Source organism: Heloderma suspectum, chromosome 5, assembly GCF_057233095.1.
Source record: "Heloderma suspectum isolate Gila_16-S chromosome 5, 16-S_ref, whole genome shotgun sequence".
NCBI classification, from domain to species: domain Eukaryota; kingdom Metazoa; phylum Chordata; class Lepidosauria; order Squamata; family Helodermatidae; genus Heloderma; species Heloderma suspectum.
Genome location: NC_139462.1, coordinates 165,397,027 through 165,423,066, shown reverse-complemented (window position 1 = coordinate 165,423,066; position 26,040 = coordinate 165,397,027). Strand labels below are relative to the sequence as shown.

General features: G+C 46.2%; 1 protein-coding gene across 1 annotated transcript; it reads right to left on the bottom strand.

The window, feature by feature from the left end:
- Positions 1 to 194: 194 nt before the first annotated feature.
- MTURN (maturin, neural progenitor differentiation regulator homolog) lies at positions 195 to 25,061 on the bottom strand. The gene is made up of 3 exons (XM_084858208.1): positions 24,576 to 25,061; positions 3,797 to 3,919; positions 195 to 1,391 (listed from the first exon to the last, which is right to left on the bottom strand). The coding sequence occupies exons 1-3, from the start codon at positions 24,735 to 24,737 to the stop codon at positions 1,281 to 1,283; spliced, it is 396 nt and encodes a 131-aa protein (XP_084714334.1). The 5' UTR covers positions 24,738 to 25,061; the 3' UTR covers positions 195 to 1,280.
- Between the last annotated feature and the right edge of the window lie 979 nt (positions 25,062 to 26,040).

Below are 26,040 nucleotides of genomic sequence, written 5' to 3'. Positions count from 1 at the left end.
GAAAAGTTAAGGTTTTTAGGAAGGATATTTTTTAAAAATGATATATGGGATTATCATCTTATATCATATTTGCTAGAGAGATCTGGCATGAAAAACTGCTAACCATTTCCCATGCAGGGCCGTGACTAGGGCTAGTGCTCTCACTGTTGATCTCTTATACTGACATATGTTGGCATAAATCCACACAACCAGATAAGGAATACGCCTATATTTTTAATCTCTTTGATTTTTTGTTACTACAATATCTGATCCTCTATTTGCTGATAACAGAAGAAAGAGGCATAGCTGTAATGCCCAATTCTATTCTGCCCAGCATTTTAAATAAAGCAACTTTAACACTTAAGAAAATTATTGTTATTAAAATACTATGGGTTGGATCCAGGTTTAGGTGTGTGCAACTGGGCTGGTGGAAGTGGGACTTCCAAGTTAGACATGATAACTTAAGTCCCATGGCTGTCAATGGGCCTACTCTACATATGACTAAATCTGAATTCAAGCCGGTAAATTTTAAGCAGGGTTTGCAAATTGGTTTCTAACACAAGCTTAACAGCAAACCTTGGGTAGCAGGCATGCAGATATAATGCTGCAGCGAGGTTAAATCAAAATCTGGAAAGGATGGGGGACTCCCCGTGGAGGAGAGAGAAGGAGGGCGCGCATGGTCAGGCGATTGCACCTGCATGGACTTCAGTGAAAAAAAGTGCATTGTTCAAATCTTTCCCATTGAAATCAAGGCAATTCAGCAATGCTTCCTTTTGGCTCAATTGTGCCCTTTGGGACATTACCTGGTAACCTAGGCTTCTTCTGTGTTCTTAAAAGAAAGAGATGTAAAAACTGAAAGTGCAGATTGCATTTATTGTCTGCATGGATGGTCCTCAGTAAGGTCACGCAAGTACTTAACACACCAACCAAATAGTTCCTACATTCAAATCACATTCAGGTCAGTGAAATGTTAATTCTCCTATACAAACAAACAAAAATGATAATATTAATAATAACAAAAAAAGACAAGTCAGCAAGAAAAAAAATTAGTTCTAAGTTAACAATGGCAGAATGCTATTGAGACAACGCCATAGAAACCTCACTGAAGCAGGAGTTAAATTCAGGCCACTTCATAGCAAAGCTGATCACAGACTTTTAAAAATATTGTTCTTTTCTTTTTTTTACCTTTGGGTTTGGGAGTCAGATTTTTTTTCCAGTGTGATGTGCTAATTAAAAAATGCTAATGCAGAAGCATAAGACCCCACCTGGTAGGATAAAATATATTTTAATTCCTCTGAATATTACTGCTGACTGACACCCATTTGCTGGTGATCGGCTTCTGCCTCCTCTTCTTCCACGTCTGCATTATATTCTTCAAATGCATCGTCATCTACATCTGGAAGCCCCAATAGCTATTTGTGGAAGAAGAAGGAAACAAATGGTAAGTGTGATATGAAATGTCGCAACAAGGCAATACCACCGATGTTCAAGAACGAACTTGGCACAGTGTTGTGGCTCCACAGAAATCCATTAAACGGGAGGAGGAGCATAGCGCAGTGGCTTGAAGCCACAGAGGGTCCCTTCACCTATTCGGAGGGAACCTAAGTTAGCTGCTGCCTATGATCCTTGGCAAGGAGATATGGCCAATTCCAGCTTCCCAAAAGAGTGTTCCGATAGGTCAGGGGTGGGCAACATGTGGCGCTCCAGATATTTTGGCCAACAACTCCCATCATCCCTCACCATTGGCTATGCCTGCTAGGGCTGATGGGGGTTGTAGGCCAAAACATCTGGAGGGCCACAAGATGCCCACCCCTGCCGTAGGATACTGAAGTGTGCAAACACATTTGTTGCACTCAGATTTTTTCACACTGAGGTCCACCTAAAACTCTTTGGTGTTAAAATAATAATAATAATAATAATAATAATAGTAATGTGTTAAGAGGTCTAGACTTATACACCTCCATTGATCTCAACAGTGGGTGCTGCTGACCTACTGGGAAATCTTCACTGGGAAGCTTCAGATACTAGGAGAACTGTTGACAGAATTGGGCTAGGATGGCACTGGACCGTTAATCTGACTCTGTTTAAGGCAGATTGATTATTTATTTATTTGATGTCTACCCTGCCTTTCCACCAAGGAAATGGCTAACTAATAAGAACCAAAGTTAAAATAAAAATTAAATAGGTGGTTAATGCAATCATGAAACAAATACATTAAAAACACAATTAAAAAGCACAACAACAAAAGAATAAAAACAGCATCCAACCTTACATGCCAAAGGCCTGCTTGAATAAAAATGTCTTTGCCTGCTGGCAGAAGGACAATGGAGAGGGGGCCAACCTAGCCTCCTTGGGCAGGGAGTTCGACTGCCTGGGAGCATCCACCAAGTAGGCCCTCGCTCACATCCCCACCAAATGTACCTCTGATGGTGGTGGAGCCAAGAGAAGGGCCTCCCCCCAAGATGTGAAATGCTGGGCAGGCTTGTATGGGAGAGGGCAGCCTTTCAGGTAGCCCAGTCCCAAGCTGCTACTTCCCGTGGCTTTGTTGATCCTGGGGAGGATGCCACTATGGAAAGTCGCCACACTGTCGTCCCCATCCAGATGATCTTCCTGGTTATAACATTACCGGAGAATCATGGAATAGTATATATGGGGGGCAACCCGCAGGCTGTAATGCAGCCCTCAGGGGTCTCTCCTGTGGCCTGCTGGTGACCCAATACTGCTCCCCCCCCCCGCCACCCAGTGCTGCAGCACTCTACCTGTACCTCTGTTCCCTTGGGGCCCAAACCTGATTCTTTTGCTGCTGTAGCCTGCCATGTTCTGTGCTTTCTCTCCATGGTACAATGGGCTAGTGCAGCCACCTCTCTCCTCTCAGCCGGGAAAGCCTTCCCTGCCCAAGAGAGGGTGTCATGCCGGGGAGGAGAAGTTTAATCCTTACCTCCCCCACAAGATCCTGATGAAAAGCCCCCTGCGGGGAGGGAGACATAAGGGGAGAAATCGGGGGGGAGAAAAGTGTGTGTGTGAGGGAGAAAGTGAATGAGACAGAGTGAGTGTGTGAGTGTGAGTGTGTGTGAGAGAGACAGAGAGCGAGAGTGTGTGTGTGTGTGAGTGTGAGAGAGAGACAGAGAGTGTGAGAGAGACAGAGTGTGCGTATGACAGAGAGAGAGACAGAGGGAGCGAGTGAGTGTGTGCTTGCGTGTGTGAGAGAGAGAGAGCGAGAGACAGAGCGAGAGACAGAGCGAGCGTGTGTGTGCGTGTGTGCGAGTGAGTGGGGGGGGGACAGCCCAGGCCCTGCCACCACTGGATCTGGCCACATCCATTGCCTGCATGCTGTTCCTGAACCAACACCCAGGGCCACAGGTAGCACTCAGGGGCAAAAAGACTTCCTATTGCTGGGACAGATGAACAGCAAACATGCTTGTTCAGTAACATGATCCATTATTTTTTTTCTGTTTGGGGTGGTTGGGGAAAGCCCTTGTTTCTCCATCACTTCCAGGATCCACCAGTATATTATGAAATTCCACAATAGATGCATCAGGATATAACTCCACTGTAGAGTCCCACATAGCCAACCACTCTACGGTTCTTGAGACACAGCATTCAACATTCAAACAACACATAATTCGTCCTACCGGTGGGGAACCATTTTGGTTTCCCTCCTCTCCCAGCCGAGAATCTCCATTTGGAAATAAACATCTATTTACCCCCATTTAAGAGAGCTTCTGAGAAGCCATAACAGAAGTGTGCCATATTCACTGCCTGGCGCTTGAGACCCAAACCACAGTCACAACTGAGCTGAAGGAAAACAGGCACTTACAGGTCTGAAAGATTTGAAGACTTTTTCCAGTATTTCGTGGAGTGTCTTTTTACCACAGGAAGAGATGTAGTCCTGAGCCAACTGCAGGAAAGGCAAGCAGTCCTCGCTTTCACTCCAGACGTGCTAAAAGGTAAGACAAGATGGACAAACCAGGAGTAAGTAAAACCACACAATGGGGAGGACAGGGGGGGATTTTGGAATGGGAAACTTTTTAGAAGGGTTGAGGGGAGATGTACAAAAGCCGGGAAACCGCCAAACAGTTGGTGGTCGGGAGAAAGCAGGTGGGCTCAGAGCGAGTGTGGCCGTCTGGGGAACCCCAGAAGACTGGACTGGGACCCCAGACAGGCTGAATTTAGCCTAAGGTGCGACACTCCTGCAGTAAAGTGACCTAAGGAGAGGTGTGAGGAGGAGCAGTTAAAACCTAGCCAGCCCAGCTCAATGGAGGCCACCATCCCACTCTGCACCGTCCAGTGGCTATGCACTTGCATTCAGCTCCTATTTCTGCCATGTTTCAGGGCTGCAACATGTATTACAGGAAATGCTAAAAAGTGGTGTTGGTGTTTTGCACTTATTTCTTTATTACATTTCTATACTGCCCAATAGCTGAAGCTCTCTGCGCTGTTCACAGAATTAAAAACTTATGCGTGATAACACAAGAAGGGAGAATTTGCATATCTACTATGCAGTGCACAAACTCCTGCCCTGGTCCTGTCCCCACCACCCACTCCTGCGGTGGCAATCAGATATCTTAGTCAGGAGCACAGCATAGGAGCAGGGGTGGATGGAGAGAGACCAGGGTCGGCACCAGAGGCTGGCATTGCTGAGCACCTGCGGAGGCCTCATGCTAACACTTCCACCCCATATGCAAGTAATATTAACAACAACAATAATGTTGTTGTTATTACTACTACTTACCCTACTAGGCATAATGTACAATCCTATAATCAGGCCCATTCTTTTATTCCCTACACAGCTTTACTTCAGGTGTCTTTCACATCCGATGTGTCCAGGATAAGACAAAGCTACAATATTGTCCTAGCCATATTTGCTGACTTTCACAAAAAGGAAGCAGGGTGTGAATTAATGGAATAATTAATGGAATTAATTACTTAATTAGGTTACAAATTGGCTTGTTGGTAGAATTCACCAGGACAAAGCAGACCCAATGAGGTGCAGTGAACAGAGTGTTTGACTAGAACTGGGGAGACTTGGGTTCAAATCCAACTTGGTGACTTTGAGGTAGTCATTATTTTCTGTCTAACCTACCTCACAGGGTTGTTAGAGGATAAAATAAGAGATTGAGGGGATGCATTTGCTCTACTAGTGTTCTGTGGAAGAAGGGTAGGATAAAAATGTAATTAATAATAAATAATATTATATATATAGTGTGTGTAAATAAATAAAACAGAGTAGACCAACAGATATTCCCCTTGGAAAGAGAAGTAAGGTCTTTTCTTCAATAGCGGTTTGCACCTTACAGAACCCTTCAAAGGAAGAGAGCAGAAAAAGCGAACTGTAGTGGTCACTACACTGGCAAAATAGAGGATTAATTTTGTAAACACCCCAAGTAGAGTCAGGTGAATTTAAAGTTGTTGATAATCCCTAATGTTTGGATTACAACAAAACTCTAGAAGTTGTATCAGGTGAATTTAAAGTTGTTGATAATCCCTAATGTTTGGATTACAACAAAACTCTAGAAGTTGTAGAAAACTTTGATGAGACCTATTTGGAATGGTATCTGCTCTGCAGATTGAAAAGGAAATAGAATTACATGAAAAGTGGAACAGCCATTTTCATTACAGATCTTATCTTTCGGAATGAAATGGAAGTAAAAAAGTCTTGGCCTGGCATGTGAACCACCCCAAGCACTTTGAGGGTTTTGTGTTCAACACTCCTAATGGAACCGAGGAAGCTGCCTTAGGCCAGGTCCATCTAGCCCAACCTCCCCCAATCTGGTGCCCTCCAAATGTTTTGGACTTCAACTCTCATCAGTCCCCACTAGCACAGCCAATGGCCAGGAATCCTGGGAGCTGAAGTTGAAAAGATGAAGACTAATCTAGCCCAGTAGCGTCTGCTCTGACTTTCAGCAGCTCTCCAGTGGCTCAAGCTGAGAAGGGTCTTTTCCATCACCTACCTGATCTTTTTAGCTAGAGATGCCATGGATTGAACCTGGGACCAAGGCAGGTGCCCTCCCACTGAGTGAAATCTGAGGGTGTGGGTGGGTTCCAGAACTATTGAAGACTGAAGCTTATTAGAGAGCGGCAGTTGACATGTTAGAGGTGGTCACTGGTATGGTGCATCTTCCAAAGCATCTTTGATGTATATCAAGACCAGGGTGGGCAACATGTGGCGCAGCGGCCGCATGTGGGCCCCCAGGGCCCTGAGTGTGGCCCCCCACCCCCACTCCAACGGTGCTGGTATTCGGTGGTGCAGCAGCCAGAAAATCAGAGATGTGCTGCTGAAATTCAGCACCAGCCCTCTATCAAGACTCAAAAGTGCCAAATGTAGCATATTTTCAGGCTAAGGGCTTCTTCACACAGAGCTTTTATCCTGCTATTGAGATTGGTTACTCTCGGAGGTTTGTGGGCCCTTTCGATGACGTTGTCAACCTCCAGGGCGTCTCCTGCACTAAATGACCTTTATTCCTTTTTTTAAATAGATGGGAGATAATGAAGTATCAAATTATTTATTTTTTAAAACATTTGTATCCCGCCCTATATCATTAGGATCTCAGGGTGCTTGTGTTCCACTTGAGTTCCCTCCGTGAAAAAGGAAAACCTGCAAGAAGAGGAGCGAGACCGATGAAACATATGGAAGATTCAGATAAGGGGGAGAAGGAGGGGGAGAGGGGAGGGGAAGAGGAAGTGCCTGTAAAGGGAGTCTGTTGTAATCCTGCATTTAAAACTGACGCAGAAAGCCCTGTATTAAATGCAGGATTTCAGGCTGGTGTAGAGGTGCTCTGTGACGCAGAAAGCCCCGTATTAAATGCAGGATTTCAGGCTGGTGTAGAGGTGCTCTAAGTGTGGCCTTTTTGAGTCTCTGTAGTAGTTTGCCACCGATTTCTTTACCACTGTGGGCGATGCAGCAACAGGAGTGCAACCCCCTGGAGAGTCTGAGGGTGAGAAATTGGCCCCCAGACCGCCCAAGTTGCCCACCCCTGATCAAGACTATTAATTACTTCTTAGTTCTAACCACTAATGGTGCATTCTGGCAGAGAGGTCCTAGCACGAACAGGCAGAAGACATTGTGCAGTGATTCCATCCTTTTTTTTTCCTTAACTGATTTTCCACAGTAAGAAAAAAGGCAGAAGAAGTGGTGGGAAAACACAGGAAGGTTAGGAGAGGAAGACAACGACGTCTGAAACCCGTGTAAAATTCTGTGAATGATGCAGGGTGATGGCCCGATAAAAGCCTCATCTAGAAGCATTTCATAGGATGTGGTCAAGTGATGCCAACAAGCTCTGCAGCATTCACAAAACTGGTCACCATGTCAAAAGTGTTACTAGGTGGTAGCTTCATCACATAACCAGCATGCTGATATGGCCTTGTGTATTGCCTTGGATTTTCCACAGATACCTTCAGACGCAACTTAGTTCCTCAAGCCCTGTAAAAGGACCCAAAAGTTTGCTTAGAACATCTGAGGTCACTGAAAAATATTGCCCCTCTCTGCATCAGGGTTGGAAGTCCTCCATAAAAAGCGGTTGAATGTTTTCTTCCAAAGTAGGCAGATCTAAAGGGGATTAATTCCAAAGTCATATCTGAAAGAGTTGTTACATAAGCACATTTGTAATGAGAATCCTCATGATAAAAGCACAAAAGCACATAGGTATAAATAGCCACTTCTTTCTTAGAGCTGATCTGGTCTCTCTTCTTCATTACCAGTGTCAGTGTTATGGGCCAGTTGATACAATCAGCCAAAGAATCAAGAAGTAAAGCTTTTTGAGGATTGCACCATCTCAGGCTGCAGATTGGGGGATGCATGTCTGAACGTGGCTCCATGAAAAATACCATGACACAGATAACACTCTCCCTAACCTGCTATTTTGATATCTTCAGAGATTTTTTTTTCCCCAAGCAACCCCCTGCCCTGCAATTTAGTCTGAAGTAGTACAGTCCAGAAAAAGCTTTATCGCAGAAAAAGCTTTAGCTGATTCTGCTGCCTGCATAAACCAGCCTTAGGAAGTAAAGCAAGTAATTATGTGGGAAGCTAAGCCAAAAATCTCAAGAGCTTGTTTTGAACAATTTCAAGATATCACATGTTACATGTCAAGAACCCCAGACTTCAGTGCCAGAGCATCTGGACACAGATCTTGGCTTTCAATATTTCAAAGCAGGACAAATCAGATTACCTCTCTTCCTGTAAAGACACAGAATAGTGCCTGGGAAGTACAAGAAGATAGAATCTTAGTCAGGTGAAGAGGAATTTTCCAAATTTTCATAAGGAAAAATGGGTGTCAAATTATTTTTTCATTCATACTTTAGTTTGAATATGAAAACACCTCAGCTAACCAGCTAGAAAAGCCTTCCCCAATACGGCACCCTCCAGATTCTTTGGGCCACAACCTCCAGAATTCCTGACCATTGCCCATCCTAGCTGGGGCTGATGGGAGTTGAAGTCCAAATAACTGCAGGGCACCCACCAGGTCAGGGAAGGCTAAGCCAGAAAGTAGAAGTAAAAACCATTTCATGTCTTGGGCAAATTCCCAACAAGTATAAAAACAATGTTAGACAAGAACTATGTGAAAGCACATCAGTGGCGCACAAGTACAGATTCACCACAATATACAAAGTAATAATCTAATACTATAAAAAAAGTCTCGAAATAATAACAAAGCAAAACAAAAAACACCCCTGCCCAGATGGACAAAAACCACTAAGGACCAGCGATGCAGACGTTGTGTTGTCCTATTTCCCAACAATGGTTTGGTGATAAAGAGCAGCCTGGAGGCTTGTGCATTCCTTCCCCCTCACCTCTTGCTTGAGTATTCCCTCCCATTTTTGGAGCTAAGCTTCTTTATACATTTGCAATGGGGTTTTGCTAACCATGGTTAAATCCAATCCACCATGCTTAGAAGCACTGATGTGGGGTGGAAATTTTTCCCCCAAATTGATTTTTTCCCAGTGTTTTATTTTTCTGTGGAATTTTTTCCATTTCATAAGTTCATCAGTAACAATGAACGGATGATGATTGCAAATATAGTATTAGGCAAGCTTGGCAGTTCAAAAGTTGTAGATGAGTGGTTGTTGGCATATTGTGAACAGTTCTTTGGGTTGCTAAAATGCATTAGTATGTTAATAGTTTTCAGTGCGTTTCTTTTTTCTTCAATTTAAATAATATAAGGAAGTGCACACCACTGTCTTTAAATTTTTACAAGTATTCCAATAAATATTTCAATATAACATTTAAATCCCATTAAGTGTGCTTTGATTTTTTTTTTCTTTTCTCAAATATTTCAAATCAAATACTTGTATTTGGTGTATTGGGGCAAAAAATTAACATGGGGTACTTTTTAAAGCTTTGTTTACTAAATACAAGTAAAATCAACATGCCCTAGGGCATCAGAAAATTGCGAGAGAAAATAGTGAACTGAAAATTTTCCAATACAAATTACCCTAATTTGCATACAGTAATTTGCATTGGAAAATTCTCAGTTTGCATTGCAACCCTTTCGGATGCCATAGAGCAGGGGTGTTTGGGACTTCAACTCCTAGAACCCCCCCCCCTCCCGCTAGCACGGCCAATGGTCAGGAACAGTGGGAGCTGAAGTCCAAGACATCTGGAGTAGGGATGTACGGACTGCATAAAATCCATTCCGTCTGTGTTTCGCAGATCATCAGGTGACTTTCATTTTGTCCTCTGCCCAGTGATGGAACTGATTTTTGTGTTTCTGAATTTGTGCAATTTCGCACATGCAAAAATGCGCAGATTTCCCAAAGATGCACATTTTTATGGTTTAGCCTATGGGGGAAATATTCATTTAGGGGTATTTTTCATTTTGTGTATTTTTCTGCAATGAAATTTGCACACAATCAAGAATTAGAAAACTGGTCCTCAAGTCTGCAGAATCCGCCTGACAGGGGAAAAGCCAGTCTGCAGATTCATGAAAATCTGAACTCATTTGGTTTCCATTGTGGATTTCTCTGAAATCCCTCATCTGGAGATCTACTTTTTACCCACCCCTGCCTTAGAACATGTTTATTTGCAATGGAGTTTTTCCTCAGAAAATTGCCCAATTTAAAATTTTCCAGAAAGCCCACATCACTACTGAGAAGTCAGTTTGCAAAGGGTCAATAAAATTGGCTCATAAGAACGCCAGTGCAGACATAATGCTGAACCATGTGAGCTATGAGAAGGGAGGCAAGAGGAAACTTACACTCTGGGGGCAGGATGAGGAGGGAACTGGCAGAATGCGAGAGCCCATCAACTGCTCTTGATTTTCTAACCACGCTGAGGCAATCAGAAGGATCATGTCTGCGCTGGGCCACTTCAGAAACAGATTTTTATTGTACAGCACTTTGGGCAGTCATAGAATCATAGAACAGCAGGGTTGGAAGGGGCCTATAAGACCATCGAGTCCAACCCCCATTAGTCATTAGGCAGTATCCAGTGATGTCATTCCACAAACTCAGATAGTGCTAGCGGAGCTCCACCAATTCTTTCCATTGCACAAGCAGCTGCACAAGCATAGCTTTGGTTGGGTTCTCCTCTTGCGCATAGTTTGGAAACTAATTCCTGCTAGTGCAATGTCATTTGTGCTAGCAGAATGACACAGTTGGATACTGTCCATTGTAGAGGGGCAATCCAAAAATATTGGGCAGAGTCCAAAGGGGCATTTATGCCCCTGCCAATTCTTTTCTATTCCGCTAATTCCCTTTCGCAACCGTGGGTTCCACCAATTCCATTGTGCAAGCAGGACCCAGTGCTTACGCAAAGGAGATTTAGCACTTCCTAAAGGAAGCCCCAAAACGAGTGAAAATGTTCGTTTCTGGAAGGAGGCAGTTGGCGAAGGTCTCTTATGTGAGCTCCACTAACCTGCCTCCTTCCAAAAACGACCTGTCCGCTAATTTCGGGTTGCCCTGGAAGCACTAAATCGCTATTGCGTGAGTTGTGGTGGCCTCTTGCACAATGCAATTGGCAGGATATAAGAGAATTGAGGGGGGGGGGCGTAAGCACCCCATTGGATTCTGCCCCTTCTAAATAAACAAACAAACAATTTATTTTAAGCCTCTAATGTACAAAATGTTTATGAGGAGCCATAATCATAACACTGAGTCCACCCAATGTACATTGAAACTAAGCCTATTAGTGTTATTATACATGTCTAGGGACATTTAAAGCACTTCCGCTAGTCTGCCACTTGTGGCCAGTGCCCCAAATCCAGCCGTTCAATGATTGCAGGCCGTCTTGCATGAAAAGACACCAATTTCATTCCAGAGACATATTCAGCCTAGTTCAGCAAAACTGTGTCATTCACTTACAATAACACAGAGAAATCTTTCCCTTTTTCTTAGGGCAGGTGGAGAGAAATATTGAGTACCTTGCAATTCAGACAGACCACACTGCATCTACATATAATCCCCAGGCTCCACAAGACAGGAAACAATGAAATGTTCCGGGATTTCATGGAATAGAATTGGAGACCTTATTAGAAGATACTTAGAACCGATGTGGTGCTTTTTCCGAGTGGTTTACATGTATTAATGCAGTAACGTTCTGTTGTGCCTTCCTGGGCAGAGTACAGTTCTGCAGGAGACCAGATGAGGATGCTTCTCTAATATACATTAAAACTGCTAGATTTACCACAGCAGCCTTCCCCAGGCTGGTGCCCTTCAGATATGTGGGACTACAACTCCCATCATCCTCCAGCCAGCATGGCTATTGGAGGGCACTGTCTTGGGGAAGGCTGGAATAGTGTATAAAAGTGTTCCCCATGTGTCTTTAACTACAGATGCACAAAAAACAATGTTTCAGTAGGTGCCTGATGTCATTTGTGCTACCAATGGTTTTTGTTGTTAGGACTCCTGTGCTCCTTAATAGCATTTGCTTTGCAGGCAGGCATTTGGCAACCTTTTCCCTGAAAGAAGGGGGCAGTTATTGGCATGGCTTCACAGGCTTGATGTTGCCTATGACTGCTAAAGATGCATGAGCTCTGCCAGAGAACAAAGTTGGCCACCCAAGTCATAAGAGCGGATGCACCCGCCAGAGCTTTCCCTTGCATGCAAGTATGAAAGCTTCAGGACTGCTGTTATATCCTGAACCCGACAACCCCAGCTGCACTTTGAAGTATTTTCTGATCCTCAGAGCCTGTTGTACATCTGAGTCTAATCTCTGGCTCATTATCTCCAGGGGGAACGTGTGCGAGGGATTTTAGCTTCTTTCACAGCCAATTCACAAAGGAAAATGGTAGATCCAACTTAGCACTGGGTAGCATTAGAAAGATGTAACACCACACATATGTTACGGGAGACAGTTTTGTGAAGAGAACCACTAAAACTGAGCAAAACTGCAACAGGAAAGTCCTGTTGGCAAAGAGACGAAAGAGCAAACAAAAGTGATGTGATTGGAAGATGAAGAAAGAACTTCTGTCTTTTGGGGGAATGTTTGTGCACTCTGCTTAATCAATACACCAGGGCGCTGTAGAGGTTAAGCAGCCTTCCCCCATCTGGTGTCCTCCAGATGTGTTGGATTACATCTCCCACCATGCTGGCTAGCAATGATGGGACATAAACTCCAACACATGGGGGGGGGGTGTCACGAGGTTAGAGATGGCTGGATTAGAACCGGAAAGAGCCGGAGTTCAAATCCCTGCTCAGCCATGATGCTCACTTGGTGACCTGGGGCCAGTCACATTCTTTCAGTCTGATGCACCTCACAGGGTTGTTGTGACAGCAAAAGGCGGGGGGGGGGGGAGAGCCATGTATGCTGCTTTGAACGCCTTGCAGGAAAGGCAGGAGGATATAATAAATACATAAACAAACACATTAAACTTCATCTGACCTAAGATAGAATTTGAAATAATCAATGGTGCTTGCCTATATTTGGTAGAATTTTTTTTCCTGAAAACAAGGAAAACATGACAGTTCCCTGGTAGCTTAAAGGTTTCTTCTCAACTGGTTTAGTACTTCTGAGTGCTCTGTATCTGATTACTTCCTTCTCTTAAGCCCACCTATCCAAGCTGACAATGTCGATATTTTCATTGCTTGCATTCTGTATGTGAAGTGTGTGTTGATGATACAGTAAAGAAGATACCATACACTGTTGAAATTGATTATATTGTTTAAATTGATTTTATCTGTATGCCACCCTGAGTTCTTAAGGATATAGGGTGAGATACAAATGTTTTAAATAAAAGTAAATAAATAATACAAATATTATACGAAATAGGCATATGACTGCTATAATTCAGCCTCCCATAGTTCATTGAAACATATTACCAGCCAGCGAAAGATAGTACATGGACATCTGAAATCAGATTCAGATTTATTTATTTTGTACTCACAAGGAAGTGTCTATATCCACAGCCATTATAAAATGACATGCTCAGGACAGGTACAAGTGTGTCAATGTTTAAGCTGGGGAAAGTTAATAATACAGTGTTTTATCAACTCTACAAATACTGAATACCATTCAGCGCTTATACCTGCCAGCTTCCTGTATAACTTAATGCAATTTCATGTGTCATATGCATTGCCAATGACATGCTGACTGAATTGAGGTTGTCTCCAGATAAAACTGCTGCGTTTTACACGGTCACATGATCTTATATGTGGAAGGCTAAAAACTGCTGTCTGCTCGTCACTTAAAACATCTGTAAGCTCACATTGTCTGAACCTCTGTGATGCCCTGGAAGGCGCCCTTGATTCTAAATAATCAAGGGTAAACTCTCAAGAACAGAAAGTTGATAAATACTGCAGCTTCTGTGAAAGAATTTTAAAAAATCGATTTAGGTCAGGAGGACCACGTATTAAACCTATGAAGCTCACTGGATAGCCTTAGGTATGTTACTATCTCTCTGCCTAATCATACCTCCATGGGATGTTGTAGCATAAAATAAATTCAATATATGCTGCCCTGAGGTCTTTGGAGAAAAGGTATGAAGCGACAGGGGCAAGCTTGAAAACCCAGCATATCACATATCAGCGATTTACAAATTAGCCCCTGGGTGCCATTATGTGTGTGTTTTGTGTGTGTTTTTTAAATTAAAATGATGACAATAACATCCATAAACCACAAAAATGGAGCATCTCATTCAAAAGAGGGTCTGCAGAGAAATGCCCAGGCCACCACACACCACAGAATCCTCGCTGGGGATATTGTGCCGATATAGTGTAACTGCTGGCCTGGCATAAGAAAAGCCCTTCGCGGTCACTGTCAGGATCAGACTGTAAGATTCTCAGACCTACTAGTATTTAAGATTTAGGATGAAGAACAAAGACCCTGTTGGATGCGTGCATCTTATTGTTGAGAGAAACCATGGAGCGTGGGAACAAGAGCAGTGAAAGGCAAACTCGATGCCATGCTCTGTGGCTTTTCTCTCAAGAATCCTATTTTTGAAAGAGAAACCAGGGTGGTAGCTAGATTGTCTTTCGCCGCTCTAGCTCCCATGGTCCATGGTTTCTCTCTCAATAATCCTCTATGAAAATCAATGAGACTTACTCCCAAGTAGCGGGCTTATGATCGGGGGTCTCAAGCAATAAACAAGGTAGCTTAATTTGTTATTCTTTTCACTGACATAGAACGGAAAGCCAAGGTTCTCAAGATCTACACCGATGTTAGTTCTGAATTATTAGGAAGTGTCAGCTGAAGATGGTTTCACTCCAGCAATTTGTTCTGGCTTTTCTGAAGCCAGCCTTGGGAGTGAATGTGACATTCATTTAGGGTGCAATCCTATGGCTGCTCGAAGCGGCTAGATGGCCACAGGATTTTTTTATTTCTGGAGCCGAGCTCGGAGCCAGCGCTTCGAGGTCGGTTCCCAGAAAACTGCCTCCCTGTCTCCTCCCCCACAGCCTCATAGGCAGTGTGGTTTGTTCCTGACTGCGCTCGTGAGGGCAGCGTGGGGCGAGGGAAAAGGGGCAGTTCCTGGGGGTGGGCAGGGAGTGGTGGAAGCTCCATTACAACGCTTCCTATGCACTGTCCAGCCTCCTTGCCCCGCTCCGAGGCTCCCCAGCTAGACAGCCAAAATTGGCTGTCTAGCTGCAAATGCAGGGTGGCCAGAGTGCAGAGAAGATCCCTTCCATGCTTCGCCCGCCCTGCATTGGATAGTTGGTCACCTCTGAGTTCAGAGGCAGCTGACTATCCCTATAGGATTGCACCCTCCACCATTCAAAAATGACACTGACACAGATCTTAAGGGCACAGATCTTAAGAACGTGACCTTTTTAAAGACCAGCTCAACTTCACAAAAATGGACCTTTTCAATGGATCAAAGGTTGAATTGTTTTAGATCTTATAACTGGTTTCCCCAACAGCTTTTCCCAACCTGGTGACTCCAGATGTTGGACTACAGCTCCCTTCATCACCCAGTCATAGGAGCTATAGTCAAACCAGTGGTGTAGTTAGGTAATTTTAGACCTTAGATTTAATAGTCTTACGGGGGGGGGGGGTTTAGACAGTCCCTTGCATTACTTTAGTTGGAACCATACTTTTCTCTCCTCTTCCCCCCGCCATTCCATGCTTTCCAACTGCTTTTACATTCCTGATACGTTAGATCAAAAAAACCCAAAACTGTTTGCCACCCCAGATAAAAAAGGAATACTCTGAGCATGTGAACGTACACATTTTAAACTCAAACCATGATACCATCATGACTAGAGGAATAACATGGAGTTTGCTTCTACTGCTCTGATGCTAAACACAATTAGTTGGAAATAACCACCATTGTGTTGTAGAACAGAACAACATACTTTTAAAAAGTAAAAATAATAACATGAGCTTCTGTAACTATGTACACGCCTGGATGGCCATCCCCTGACTTTGAAATGAATTTTTTAAAATAAGAAGGAGGGAGGGAGGGAGGGAGGGAGGGAGGGAGGGAGGGAGAAAAAAAGAAACCTACCGTGATAACCAGCATCAGCCCCAGTGGGCCTCAGCATGCTGGCCCACGCTAGTCCAGGTGCTGACACCAAGCCTGTTTAACTGCCCCCATTACCTGCCACTCTGTGGGTGGTCACTGGGGGTGAGGGGGCCAGACATTGCCCCTGAGATCTAGCCCTTGCTGCACCATGACTCCAACCCATCTGGAGTGCACCAGGTTGGGGGAGGCGGCCTTAAGAGAATCCACCCTGTCCACAGAGACTCGGTGAACATAGCAACAGTATAAAAACCAAATACCAAAAGGATCCTCTTTTTCAATGCTTTTGTAAAGGTTGCAATATATACTTGCATGGTCACCCTTACTTATTCTTGGGGTGCTTCCAGATGAGGTTTTTATGGCACCATTGCCTTGCCTCATTCATGAAAGTTTACAGGGGGGATCCAAACATCACCACCTTCTACTTGTGACCCTCCTGTGTCTTCTTTCCATGTCTTTTTCCTCAATGCAGAAAATCCGGTAAGAAGAAAAAGACGGAATAGCTGCACGAAGCATTCTAACTGCTAGTGCTAGGAACCCTCCGTCTGAAATTACCCTTAGCCTGAGATCCTATATACCCACTTACCTGCAAGCAAGACCCATTGAACACAATGGGACTTACTACTGAGTAGACACACATAGGATTGTGCTGTTAATCTCTCAGCCATTACCCAACACACAAGGTTTGAGAGAAGGTGATGGAGCAAACCACAGGAGGGACAGAGTCCCAGAGCTGGAGATCAACAGCACTGCCCTAGTTCTGTTCCGGACAGATGATTCTAATAAAAGTTCAGACTTGTGTCTTCATCATTCAGTGACTAGACGGTCGAGGGTTTGCTTGCTTGGGGTGAATCATCCATCACATCAAACGTGATCAAAGAGAGAGCGTTCACAGCACCTGGTATCACCACCAAACAAAATACCTGTCCATAGAAACAGTTCATACACTCAAGGGACCTTAGATGATGGCAAATGGAGCATTTTTTGTTTGTGTGTTCTGTAGCTCTATCCCTACCCTGTGGCCAATGCACACTTAAAAAACAAGCAAACCACACCCTGCTGTTGTTGTAGTCTTGGAGCAGGACTACAATAACAACCATTCTCCCATTTTATTTATTTATCCATTTAATGCATTTTTATTCAATTGTATTGTTTTAAAATGCTGTGTGCTGCCTTGATGGCTCTTTAGTAAATAAGGCGCTAGATAAATGTTAATAATAATGCTAAATTTCTCTCCTGCCTTTCTTACATCATGGAACTCAAGGGGGTTATACATGGGGGTGGGGTGGTCCCTGGCGGTCTCCCATCCAGGCACTGACCACACACCCAAACCTACTTAGCTTCAGCAATGTGGCTGCACTGTGTGACCTCTGGCCATATCCTGCCTGGACACAGCACATAGTTAAACTATGGAATTCTCTACCACAAGATGTAGTGATGTCCACCAATTTGGATGGCTTTAAAAAGGGGTTAGACAAATTCATGGAGGAGAAGGCTATCAATGGCTACTAGTCCTGATGGCTATGTGCTACCTCCAGTAACAGAGGCAGTATGCCTACGTACACCAGTTGCTGGGGAACATGGTGGGAGGGTGCTGTGAAACTTGTGTCCTGTGTGTGGTTTCCCATGGGCAGCTGGTTGGCCACTGTGTGAACAGAATGCTGGCCTAGATGGACCCTTGGTCTGATCCAGCAGGGCTCTTCTTCGGTTCTTAAGGAGGGGAGAATATTGAGAGTAACCAGCTCTGGCTAAGTTCACTCCTGCCTTCACCTTTTCCACTTGCTCCCACCTGGCCATGCCCTCGTCGCTGCAGGAGCTACTGAGAAAATGAAGAGGCACAGCCAGTCTTCTCCTTCCACTGTGCCCTGCTCTGCTGGTCTCTCTGGCAGGCCTTACTCAAGCTGCCTAGGAGAATGATCATTCAAATTCTAGATCCACATACTCTCATCCAGTGAATCATTATGTGCTTGAGCCCAACTCTGCCTCCAAGCCCTGACGCTTGAGTTGCTAGACTCTAAGGGCGCAATCCTATGCATGTTTAGACAGAGAAAAGGCCTACAACTCCCAGCATGCCCCAGCCAGCCATGCTGGCTGGGGCATCCTGGGAGTTGTAGGCCTTTTCTCTGTCTAAACATGTATAGGATTGCGCCTTAAGAGGCTTTATTTTTCCCTGAATCTCACATGTGAGGAGGCTACTTGGTGGATTATGCCATAGTGAGGGAAAGGCACTCTTCACATGCTCAAGTGTACCTTTTATACATCCTGAAGTGGAAGGGCCTGCTGCTGCTCCAAGATTCAAAAAGCAAACAAACTTTAAAACGGGTGTGTGCGAGTAGCAGCCCTGGTTTGCACAGGGTATATTCTGAGAAGCCGGGGGTGGAACTGACAACACTCTCCTCTTGCCAGCAGTGGTGTCGCGGAGCCAGGGCTCTCAGGGATGCGGCACCAGCCCTTTTCGATGAGCAGGGACAATGACATCACCTGCCACCCCTGCCCAGAATTTCCTTCTCCCTCTGAGCCAGGCTGCAATTCTCACAGCAGCTGGAGGCGAAATGGACTTTCTCAGCAACAATATATTTGTTCCCTGTTGTAACGCAAAATATTTTGGGCTGGCTTGGCCTTGAGTGGGCAATTAAGACTCATTAGCTTTACTAAAGAACTGATCCTGGTGGAGATGAAAACTGAGAGAATTGGTTTGTTGATATGGAGAGACACAGCTGCCTGCATTTTGGGGCTCTCCTTGTGTAACCTGGCTATGAGGACTGTCATGAGGAGCGCCTGTGCTTCAACATTCACCACCACACCACTGCTTGTCAGTTTCACCCACCTCAAGTTTTTGCACTAGTCATCTGAGAGAAGGTGATGGTGAAGGAAGAGCAGGGGGGCAGGTGATGTGAAAGGCAGGGCACCAGGTGAGACAATAGTGCTAAGCACGTGTAACTGAAGCAGCTACATACTACTGCTTCCCTGATTGCGAACTCCTCAGGGCAGAGGCCTGTCCTCTTATACTCTGTGAAGCACCACACATACTGATGGTGCCACAAAAAGGGCGCAATCCCGTGGGGATAGGCGGCCGCCTCCGAACTCGGAGGCGACCGCCTATCCAGCGTAGGGCAGGAGAAGCACACAGGGGATCGTTCCCTCCGCACTTCTCCTGCCCAGCATTTGCGGCTAGACAGCCGATTGCGGCTGTCTAGCTGCGGGAAGGCGGAGCAGGGGAGGGGGCTGCCGGATGACACATAGGATGTGTCGGACCGGCATTTCTGCCTTCCCCACCCAGGACGCCCCCCGGAACGCCCTCTTTTGGCCACTCTGCACTCCTCTTCTAAGCGTGGAGCACGGGGCCATTCCGCGCTTCCTGTGAGGCAGCGCGGAAGGGAGAGAAGGTCAGTTCTCCAGGAACCAACCTCAGAGTGCGGGCTCTGAGGTCAGTTCCCGGAAAACCACATACCCTATGGCCGTCTAGCCGCTGACTAGCGGCCATAGGATTGCTCCCTAAATAAATTAACACTGGAAAGGACTGCAGTGTAACTGTATGGGAAACCTTAAAAAACAAAAAAATGATCAACCAGCATTAGAAAACAAGCAAGCAACAGAGAAAACATGGGAATGCAAAGGGTAGGGATGAAGAACAACTGGATTCTGCGAAATAAAGAAAAGAAGTGGTGTCAGACCTAGAGAAAAGGGCTAATACAAGAGCAGCTTCAGCTGTGAGCCATTGGCTGCTTTCGGACATTCCTCCATGGTTTCATGAAGCTATCATTTATGAAGCCATGGCCACAAACTCCATCCAGTCCTCTCCCTTCTAACCATCGCATGCTGGCTTTAACACAGAAATCCTGGCTTGCATCCAAACCAGGGAATTCTGGATTCCTGTCGCTTAACAAGCCAGGATAATAAATCCAGAATCTGATCCTACTTCTTATCCTGGTTGGTGAAGCAATGCGACGCCAGAATTCAAAAACTGCATTAATATGAGCCGGGAGCTCTGCGCTGAAGCCAGTGTGCAATACGAGGAAAGGAGGAGTGCAAGGCCATGCCGCTCATCCACAGCTTCATAAGCCGTTATCTCCAGCATGGAGATGATGAACTTGCAAGTGTGAATCAGCTCTGGGTTGCCCCATGGATAGAATGTTTAAGCAGCATTTGGGACACATGTGGAAGCATTCACAACACTAGGGAGAAGAGCTCTGGTCGACTTCCAGATGTAAAAGAGGCCATGGCTCAGTGGTAGAGCACATGTTTTGCTAGCAGAATGTCCCAAGTTCAATCTCCAGTATCTCCAGGTAAGGCTAGAAAAAAGATCCTGCCTGATACCCCAGAGAGACGCTGTCAGTCACTGGCGACAGTACTAGCTAAATGGACCAATGCTCTGACTCAGTACCAGGCAGTTTCCTATGCCCCTAAAAAACACGGATGGGAATCAGCACTGAGACACAGGGTTTAGAATCCATATCTTTTCAGAAGCAATGCATGAAGCAGCCCTTACATTAAAATAATCGACTGCTGAATGTTAGGTGGCTAGCCAGCCAGAATAAATTTGGCTGGGTTGGGTTTTTTGTTTTACTTTCAGTCCAGCTGCCAGAAAAGCAATGGGCAAGGCTGGGTTTTTTTGCCCCTCAAGACAGTTATTTTTAAAACATTAACTATAAACAGTAGAAGCAGGGCTAGGGAACCTGCTGCCCTCCAGATGTTTTGTACTACAATCCCACGAGCCTCAGCCAGCATGGCAAATAGTTAGGGATTATGGGAACTGTAGTTCAAAACATCTGGAGGACACCAGGTTGCCTACACATTATAGAGAATAGAAAGATTTTGTGCCGGACTCCCCTGGACCTGCCAAAAGTTGCTAAACTCCACCACTGCACCCACAAAACCCCCACTGGGCTCCCATCCCAGGCTCCATTGAGGCCTGCAATGGGCTCAGTCACCTCTTATTCAAAGGTCTATTCACTGGCCCCTCCCAGGTACCACAATTTTTTATTTCAAGAACTGGCAAACCTCGCTGAGTGTGAAGCCCTGGTTCCTACAGAAATCAGTTGAAAGATTTCCATTAACCAGATCCACATTTTCAAAACTTCCAACGGAAATTTACAAACCGTAGCCCATTAAATAAAACTATATATTATGATGGCATTATCAATGCAGTAACTTCTTTTCTTGCTCTCTGCTATTGCCCTGCAGAATCACTGAGAATAATGTCCCATGACTTTAAAAAAATTAAACTTTATTACCTAGTTCCATATATGAGTACCTTCTCCCTTTGGGAATTAAAAGAGATCTAAAAACTAGGCTAGGATAATTGGCAAGGCCTCAACCTACACTAAAAAGCAAAGAGCAAGATGTGGGAGGAATCTTCCACTGGTCTCCCCCCACCCCAAATATAGAACTCTCATAGTTCCAAGAACTGCACTGCTTATTGTTCGCATAGGTATTGTAACATTTTATTTTAGAGGGGTTCCCTCTTTAATTTATTATTTATCTCAGGATGGCATACTTTTTGGATTCCATTTGATTCTCACAGCAACTCTTGTGAGGTACATTGGGCTGAGAGATATTAACTCTCCCAAGACCACCCAGTGAGCTTCGTGGGTGGATGTGACTGAACATGGGGCAGTAGCTCGGGGGTAGAGCTCCTGCTTGGCATGCAGAAGGTCCCAGGTTCGATCCCCGGCATCTCCAGGTAGGGCAGGAAAAACTCTTGCCTGAAACCCCAGAGAGCTGTTGCCCAGTCAGTGTCAACAATACTGGGCTAGATGGACCAAAGGTCTGACTCAGTATAAGGCAGCTTCCCATTTTTCTAACCAATATCCCCCCATCAGGCCCAGGTCCAACCCTCTATCCATTATACCCGGAGTAGGGAGACTGTAGCCCTCCAGATGTTGTCGGACTCCAACCCCCATCAGCCCCAGCCAACGTGGCCAGTGGTGATGGGAGATGTCAGGACCAACCCAGCATTATACCATACTGGTTCTCCGATTCTCGAGCTCTTTGTATTCATCACTTTGGCTTCTTCAGTAAAGGCGCTTTCCAAGATCAGCTCTTTAGGGAAACTAGAAGTTGAAGGAAGCAGCATAGTGAGTGTGGTGCAGTGGCCAAAGTGTCAGCCCAGGACTGGGAGAGATGCAGGTTCAAATCCCTACCCAGCCATGTCACACAGCAGGTGACCTTGGGCCAGTCACTGTCTCTCAACCTAACTGACCTCACAGGGCTGTTGTGCTGGATCATAGACTCACTGCCCTAGGCTCCTTGGAGGGAAGGTGGGATATAAATCGAATTAATGAAGACATAAAACGGAAGCGCAACATGGTGTGGGATTTTTGTATCAACACTGCCCTTGCTGCGCACGGACTGGCGGCCTGTGCATAGGCACAGGAAATTATTCCAGGTGTCATGTGGCTTCTGGGTCATGGGTGTGTATGTTCATTCAGTCACAAACACAATCCCCACATGGGAGTGCACTTTAAATAGCAAGAAATCCCTTAAATACAATAAATAGTTTTTAGATCATTCAAATTGTCACGGGGGGGGGGGGGAGAAGGGTCAACTTTGATCAAAGGCATACGGCAGGTCCTTGATGTGAGCGTTTGTTGCACTCTACAGGTGTCCAACTTTCAAAGCCTACATGACCATTCAGATTTCAAGTGGCCCCTTTTTATCTTTAAGTTTCTATTTTGTACAAGTTTCCTGATTTGGAAAAGAGAGAGAAATCTATTTCTGTAGTTATTACCAGGGATCGGACTTGCTACTTCAGCAGACAGAACGGGCAAGGGGCAACTGCTGCTGCTGCTGCTAGCCAAAGCATCAGAAGCCACCACCCGCTGGGTTACAGTGTAACCAAGTGGTAAAGAGGGTAGAAGAAGGGGTGTCCCCCACTCCCCAACTGTCTAGGCCAACTAGAGTAACGAATTTTAAGATATTTGTCTCAGGCCAGCCCCTGAGGGAGCTAATGGGATACGCAGAGGAAGCTGCCGTAGGGGGGAAATTATCATTTTGACTCCATTTTATCCATACGCATTCTCCATTTGCTGGGACAGCCAGAAAAACCCACCTTTGACTCAGGAAAGGGGAGCGGGTGAGGTGAAAGAGATTAATTTAGGGACATACAAGCCATTAACAAAACTGGTGGAGGAACGGAGGGAGCAGGATAAACTCGACTCCCACCCCCACCATTTGGTCTCTGCATTTTCAGAGAGATAAGCAAGTTCTAGAAAGAGGCTTTGAACATCCTGCCTCTACCTGTGGGTTCTTGATCTTAGGCCAACCTCATCCCACTTACTTCTTTTCCTATCATTCCCCCTCCCCCCTTTGCAGGCCAGCAGGCCACCAACCACAGAGAGCAGACTCCATTTTGCAGTTTTGGAGATTATTTACAAATTATTGCAACCAGGAACAGAGATATTAAGGCGTGCATTCTTCTCTGTGCTTCCCCGCCTACACCAACCCCCCCCCCCAACACTTGCATCTTCTACTCTCGAATGTACAGTTGCAGGAAGTGACCCCCGCCCCGCCATCCTTGCTTCTTTCCTCTGGAAGCTCAGGCCTGCAACGAGATCCCTTACCCCAGTGAGCCATGGATGGGAGAGAGAAGCCTTCAGTCCCACCCCCTCACCAGGTAAATACAAGCCAACAACAACAGGCATCCTCCATATGGCTCCTGAGAAGGCCTAGTGCTTCTTGGGGGTGAGCAGGAGAAGGATGGCCTCCTGCTCAACATTTTCAAAACAAAAGAGAGCCTAAGCGTCACTCTGTTCTCTGAAGCTTCAGGGCTCTCAAAGAAGAGGAAATCCATCATGGCCCACAGGGCACAACATGGGATCCACCAAACCTTCTGGTTTTACCGTCTGCCTGGGGCTGCCCAAAAAGGGTTTTTTTTCCCCTGGCTGGGTGGGTCACAGCTTGTGCAGGCCAGTCAGTACCTATGGATGATGCTCCCAAATGTCTGGAACCTGAACTGCTCCCTGCCTGCCAGCCTCACTGGATGAGCTGCCACCTGCTATGGAAAGCCCTCTGCCTGAATCGCCCTCGTCCTAACCACCGCTGAGCTTCCACGTTGGCGAGGACAAGGCCCTCTGCACAAGCTCAGAGGCACTCTTCTGTTACTTTACATGTTCCAGAGCTCAAGCGGGGCCCTGACAAGGGGCAACCCCAGCGCAGCATAAAGGATGTGCCTTGAGACAGACAACGGAGCTCAGGCAAATCAACAAGAGATTTGCCTGAGTCCAGATGCTGCTGGTGTGGGTGAGGCAGGGTGGGTTGCAGAGGAGTGGGTGGGAAATCGATCAGTCTCAGGCAAACGGTTATTGTTAAGCTGGCCATGGTGAATGCAACACACACACACACACACTTGACGATTTAACCTTCCAGTCCCCCGGCTCCCTCCCCGCAAGGCAGGTGACATATTTATGGAAGGGGGGGGGGGAGGATGGATTGCCAACCCTATAGGAAGCCACAGGAAAGGGGCTGCAAGAGGGAAGGGGTGAGAGGGCCAAGGCGCCCCTCCTCCCCATCGATAAGGTTCCCCTGCCCCCCCGGCCCCCAAAAGGCGGGGAGGGAGACGGTCTCCTCCATCTCGACCCCGCAGTGCTCCAGAAAGGAAAGCAGCGGCGGGCAGGTGGTGGAATAAATCGAAAGCAGGCAAGCGCCTCTCTCCGATCACTGCCCCAAACGGCAGGGTCTCCTCCTCGCCCCCGCCCCGGTCCTACTTACGAAATTGTCCCCGCAGCCGTTGTCAGGGCAGAGAACGTAAAAGGAAACGCCCGGGTCGGCGTAGAAATCCATCCTCCTCTCCGACTCCTCGGTGGCGATGAGCTCGAAGGGGGTGCTGGAGCACCATTTATCCGCAACGTCAGCCAGCTGCTGGAAATCCATCCTCTTCTGCCCTGGCGGCTGCCTTCAGCCTCCTCCCCCCCAACGTGTGACTATATCCGATTCCGCGCCCCTCTTTCTCCCCCTAGGAAACTGGGCAGGCGGCCCTCTGGCGAGGGGGAAGGAAGGGGTTAGTGGGGGGATGCTCCAGGCGCCCCGGCGGCACTTTGGGCTGCTCCCTGGCTTAGCATTACTTGGCGACTTCCATGTATTGTTTACATGCTGGGCGCTCTCGCTCGCTTCTCCCCCTCCTCCTGCCGCCGCCGCCGCCGCCCCCTGTTCAGCAACCGCCTGACATTGGTTCAGCGCGGCTGCGTTGTCTTGTGTGTGGGTCACTCGGCGGGTGTGGGTAAAAGCTGGATTTTGCCGGATCCTACTGGATTCTAGGAGATCCACCCACTTCTCCCCAAAGCCGAGTCTTCGCCCTCAGCCTGCTAGTCGCATCCACCTGCTGCAAAGCCCCCCCCCTCTCACCCCCCCCACCTGCATGAAAATTGCGAAAGAAAACCCCGGATCCTGGCACAAGATTCCCCCTCCTTTGAAAACGAGCAACGGCCACAAAACTGAGCATCTAGACTCCACAAGGCTCTGCCCATTTTTGCATTGCTCTCCTCCCCCCACCCTTCATCAAACTGTGCAGACAAAACAGAAGCCAAGTTGGGCCTCTCCGACCCAACCGACAATTACAGAGCGGCCCAGTGCATCAGAGCAGTGCAAGTCCACATTTAGCATTCTGGTTCCTGCCAAAGCCAACCGATTTTTGGACTTGCGCTCCCAAATTCCACAAATACTGGCCTTGATGCAGCTTAAATTTCCACATCCTGTGTGCTCTTCTGCAGCTGTACCACAAAATCCCATACCCAGCTCATTTTTTTCTCCCAACTCCCCTATTACATTAAAAAAAAAGAAAGAAAATACATACACAGCCCTCTCATATGTGTGGGAAATCCCACTGAGTTGAATAGCATTTATTCCCAGTTAAGAGCATATTGAAACCACAGCCCTAACCTCACATTCACACATTGAGATGATTCTGGTGCAAACGCATGGGAAACATCTATTTCCCACCAGGGACTGTGTTTATGTGTTTATATACATGGCAGGATATTCTGCTAGAAACAAAGGACACATGCACACTCTTCTCTGCAAAATAATGTGTTAAAATGTGCAACGCGCTGTGTTGGCTGGCCAAGATCCTTACAATTTGCTGTGTCTGTGAGAGAGAAAAACTACAAATTCCACGAACAGGGCACACAGAATAGTATGACAAATTGCCAATTTATTCCAGCCTTTGATTGCTCCTGCA

Excerpts from the sequence above, each read along its gene's own strand:
- MTURN (XM_084858208.1), bottom strand. The coding sequence starts at position 24,737 with ATGGATTTCCAGCAGCTGGCTGACGTTGCGGATAAATGGTGCTCCAGC. Across the intron at positions 3,920-24,575 it reads ACGGCTGCGGGGACAATTTC|CACGTCTGGAGTGAAAGCGA; the intron begins GTAAGTAGGACC and ends CTTACCTTTTAG. Across the intron at positions 1,392-3,796 it reads TCTTCAAATCTTTCAGACCT|CTATTGGGGCTTCCAGATGT; the intron begins GTAAGTGCCTGT and ends TTCCACAAATAG.